This window comes from Priapulus caudatus, unplaced genomic scaffold, assembly GCF_000485595.1.
Source record: "Priapulus caudatus unplaced genomic scaffold, Priapulus_caudatus-5.0.1 Scaffold216, whole genome shotgun sequence".
Lineage (NCBI taxonomy): Eukaryota > Metazoa > Priapulida > Priapulimorpha > Priapulimorphida > Priapulidae > Priapulus > Priapulus caudatus.
This window is the reverse complement of record NW_014577277.1, coordinates 386,635-391,491: the sequence shown is the minus strand read 5'-3', so window position 1 is coordinate 391,491 and position 4,857 is coordinate 386,635. Positions and strand designations below refer to the sequence as shown.

The window sequence follows — 4,857 nt, the reverse complement described above, 5'->3', positions numbered from 1 at the left end:
GGTGGATTTTGCTAAAGTAATTCCTGCTATGTAATTCTCTAGCAAATGACTCATTTTAAAATGCTGCAGTTTTATGATTTTGGAGTTTATATTAATTTTCATGTTTTTATGTTTGCTAAAAAATTGTACATTTTCAATTGTTTAATTAGAGCGAGAGAGATAGGGAAGCAGGGTAAAAAATACACGGAAGCGATGAGCGATTCGCTCTTCAAACCTCCGAAATCGCTCCCGTGAGGCTCAAAATATCTCCCGTAAATTTTTGACAGGAGCTATTTTCCCACAGACTTAAAAAAGGGCTCCCGTGAAAAAAAGTAATCTTTTCCCTGTAGGGAAGGTATGAATAAAAGAAAGGAGAGAGGGAGATATTAGGCATTATGAATTTTGTTTTTCTTTCAAGATTCCCGACCAGGTGAGAGCAGCTCCATCCAAGCCTGAGCCTAGTGCAAAGTTTGAAGTGCTGATGAAGGTATCAGATTTTATCAAGGACCACTAGCGTGGCTCTGTAATCTTTCAGTATGGCGGAAAGAAAAGTGCAAAATCAATGCTGCCCTAGCATAGCATAATTATATCTTTTATATAAAATTATATACCATGGTACTATACTACAGTAAAATGCGAGATCAAGAAACTGCGAGTTGGAAGAGTTGTGTAGCCTCCATAATTTCCATCATTTTTTTAAATTCGAACGAAAAACTAGATTTTTGACTCTATTCCGCTGTCAGAGACTGATCTTGGATTGCTGGCAGAAGAGTGCATTGTTTTTCCTCTAATAACGTAACAGAACTTCCAAAAAATAGCTAGTATAGTAACAATAATACGGCATTGATTGGTCCATGCAATCTTATCTAGGTGCTCCTATTGCCGACACACTGTTGTGTTACATGTATGTGAAAGTTTTATTCTATTGTTTCTCTATTCTAAATTGCATTCACTATTATTTTCACACAGCATGAAAATCAGAAGCAACTCAAGCTGGATCATGTTCAGCTGGATGCAGCAGTCCTTGCCTCAATTGACAGCATCTACAACTACAAGTGCATCGTGTCTGGTGGGGAATGCACATTTCTTATGGGATTTGGTGTAAGTTCGTTATACGTACATGAGTTTTAATTTAAATTAATCTCGTGAATGTATGTGTCTCAATAATTAGATAAAATTGAATATATAGCTCAAAATCAAGGGACCATTGTCAGAAACAAAGTTAGTCTTAACATTAGTCTTACCATTAACTTCCTCTCATAAACCATGTAAACTGTAGACAGAAACATCGTAAAGTTACAAGAACGAAAAAGCCTCGGAAACTTCCTCTTAACTTTACGAGAGCCAAGACCTTCTCGTAACTTTAAGATTAAGAGGAAAATAATGCATTTACACTAAGAATTGCGATTATAGTGATATTATGTTAAGTAATATATACCCAGATACTAATTTATTTCAGCGATCACATGTGTACAGGAGGTTACCTAATGGGAAATGGATGAAGCTGGACATAAACGTTGAACTTCCAAGAGAAACACTTGGAGGAGGAAGGGAGGGAGAGAGGGAATTAGCTATCTATCCAGGTAGTATTTAGAGATCAGTGGTCTGACAGTGTCTTTCTAGATATTATCTCTTTTTTTTATATGTCACATCCTACGGAATAATTATAACCAAAAAGACAAATATAACAACATAAAAACAAATAAAATAAATATAAGTATATACATACATACTACGAATAAATAAATATGACAGAGAGAAAGAGAAAGGGAAAGAGATACGTGAAGAGAAAGCAAGAGAGCGACAGAGAGAGAGAGAGTGGGAAGGGGGAGGGCGGGAGAGAGAGTGAAAGACAGAGAGGGCGGTAGAGAGAGAGACCGTATCTGTGTCTCTGCATTGGTGTGTGTGTGTGTCTGTCTGACTGCATGCATATCAATGCACATTTGTTAATGTGTTTGCTCATGCATCGGCCAGTGCGCGTGCGTGCGTGCGTGCGTGCGTGTGTGTGTAGATCCAAGCTTAATAGTTGTTGTATATTTTACTGTTTTGATATATTTTACATATAAAACACAGTCATTGCCTAATTGATCAGGCAACATGGAGTTTCTTATACCTCAAATTTTAGTGTTTTTTCTCACAATTTTATTCAATAATTGTATAATGTTATGGTTTTTCTAGAGCTGCAATGAAGATGGCCAACATTGATGCTGTTTTCGACTATATGTTTACGAATCCAAAGGATGAACATGGGGTATTCGTATACTTTGGGCTATGTCAGTGTAAATATGGGTTAATTTAGCATACATGTTTTAATTGAGTGTGTATAAGCTGTTATTAATGCGGTGATGCCAATATGCTAAGACAATAACTAGTAACATGTTAATTTTACAATGTTAATTTTAATTTCTGTTTTAACCAAAATTTATCGATTTACTAACTGAATAATGAGTTTTTTTTGTCTATTATTTAACTTAGTTACAGTGTGTTAGTTTAGAGTATATAATTTCCTCCCTAGAGATCTTAGATATTGTATGCTGTGATTCTTGCAAATATATTTTGCTGATTACAGTTGCTAGTAGTTACACTTTGTCTGTTTGTTGCAGATGTCTTTGGTCAAACCAAGCGAGCTGGTTTACTTTGCAGACATTTGTGCTGGTCCAGGAGGCTTCTCTGAGTACATACTTTGGAGGCTCAAGTCGAATGCCAAAGGTTTTGGGTTCACACTCAGAGGAAACAATGACTTCAAGCTAGACGAGTTCTATGCGGCACCATGTGAATTTTTCGAGCCACACTATGGTATGGAACCCTAAATCTGTCTGCCACAGTTTACAGGTGGCTCTTCCCACTCATTTTTGTGACAGAATGTTCTAGAAGCATTGTTTATCAGTAAACTGCAGGAAGGTGTGTATGAGTGAAAAACATGTAAAAACTGGTCTAGGTTTGACAGACTTATTAGCAACAGTATCTAATGAGGTGCAGTTATTTGCCACAGGCAAACAAACATCTAACAATTATGTAAGCTACATTCGGTTAGCACATTTTTTTTAGCTTTTGGGTGATTGTGTTGCTGATGGCCAATGAAGCCTCTGGCAAAATGGCAGTCACCGTGCAACTTCACATTATATCTAGGGTGACCAGAAGTCGGGTTTAGACAATTAACCCAAATAAAATCCCAGCGCTGAGGCCTAGTGCAAGGTTTGAAGTGCTGATGAAGTATCAGATTTTATCAAGGACCACTAGCGTGGCTCTGTAATCTTTCAGTATGGCGGAAAGAAAAGTGCAAAATCAATGCTGCCTAGCATAGCATAATTATATCTTTTATCTAAAATTATATACCATGGTACTATACTACAGTAAAATGGCGAGATCACGAAACTGCGAGTTGGAAAAGTTTGTAGCCTCCATAATTTCCATCATTTTTTTAAGTTCGAACGAAAAACTTTGATTTGACTTTAATTCTGCGTGTCAGAGACTGATCTTGGATGCATGCGATGAGGATTGAGTGCATTGTTTTTCTCTAATAACGTAACAGAACTTCAAAAATAGCTTAGTATAGTAACAATAATACGGCATTGATTGGTCCATGCAATCTTATCTAGGTGCTCTATTGCCGACACACTGTGTGTTACATGTATGTGAAAGTTTATTCTATTGTTTTCTACTATTCTAAATTGCATTCACAATTTTTTCACACAGCATGAAAATCAGAAGCAACTCAAGCTGGATCATGTTCAGCTGGATGCAGCAGTCCTTGCCTCAATTGACAGCATCTACAACTACAAGTGCATCGTGTCTGGTGCGGAATGCACATTTCTTATGGAATTTGGTGTAAGTTCGTTATAGCGTACATGAGTTTTAATTGAATTAATCTCGTGAATGTATGTGTCTCAATAGCTTAGTCTTAGATATAATTGAATATATAGCTCAAAAATCAGGGGACCATTGTCAGAACAAAGTTAGTCTTAACATTAGTCTTACCATTAACTTCCCTTTCATAAACCATGTAAACACGTAGACAGCAAACATCGGTAAACTTACAAGAACGAAAAGGCCTCGGAAACTTCCTCCTTAACTTTACGAGAGCCAAGACCTTCTCGTAACTTTAAGATTAAGATGAAAATATGGCTTTTTACACTAAGAATTGCGATTATAGTGATATTATGTTAAGTAATATATACCAGATACTAATTTATTTCAGCGATACACTGTGTACAGGAGGTTAGCCTAATTGGGAAATGGTGGATGAAGCTGGACATAACGTTGACTTCCAAGAAAAATACACTAGTGCCTTGCTGAAATAGTGACGAGCTCAGAGGCGAGGTATTTCTAAGACTATTATTAAAGCAGCATACTCAATTCGGGCAGGTACCTATCTGGGGGGGGGGCCACTCCCTACAGAATAGGGTAGGTATGTGCCACTTGAGAGATGGAATTGGCGGGGGGGGCTCCGGTGCTAACAGCACATCAAAATGGGGGTCTCTGCGGAAAAAGTTAGGATCTATGCTCCGGGACGGGAAATATGTGAAAAGGGGGTCTCCGGTGCGGAAAATGTAGGAACCGTTTGCTTCGTGACGGGAAATATGTGAAAAGCGGGTCTCGAATGGGAAATATGTGAAAAGGAGGGTCTCTGGTGCACGAAAAAGTAGGATCTATGCTCTGTGGACGGGAAATATGTGAAAAAGGGAGTCATAATTATGCCGCATACTTACCATGCAATATATAGCGGTGTCCCCCCCCCCCACCAGGGTACCATATATATTTCGTATACCAACTGTGTTTGGTGTTATATATGGTCTATATGTTGGTATTTGTGTGTTTTGTGTGTTGGAAGCAAAATAATGGATAACCACATGGACCAACAGTAATGTTAACAATGTC

At 37.9% G+C, this 4,857-nt stretch overlaps 1 protein-coding gene and 1 long non-coding RNA gene across 2 annotated transcripts in view; both read left to right on the top strand.

Moving 5' to 3' along the window:
* The first annotated feature begins 397 nt into the window (after positions 1-397).
* LOC106807465 lies at positions 398-1,518 on the top strand. Its single transcript, XR_001393672.1, has 3 exons — positions 398-466; positions 949-1,080; positions 1,439-1,518. It is a non-coding gene; the product is annotated as an uncharacterized LOC106807465 (long non-coding RNA).
* A 639-nt stretch (positions 1,519-2,157) lies between these two features.
* Positions 2,158-4,857, top strand: part of LOC106807463 (cap-specific mRNA (nucleoside-2'-O-)-methyltransferase 1-like) — a gene marked incomplete at its 5' end in the record, with an annotated part of 27,440 nt that continues 24,740 nt past the window's right edge. Inside the window, 2 exon segments of the mRNA XM_014809797.1 lie at positions 2,158-2,230; positions 2,583-2,775. Of these exon segments, the coding sequence (XP_014665283.1) occupies positions 2,158-2,230; positions 2,583-2,775 (266 nt within the window).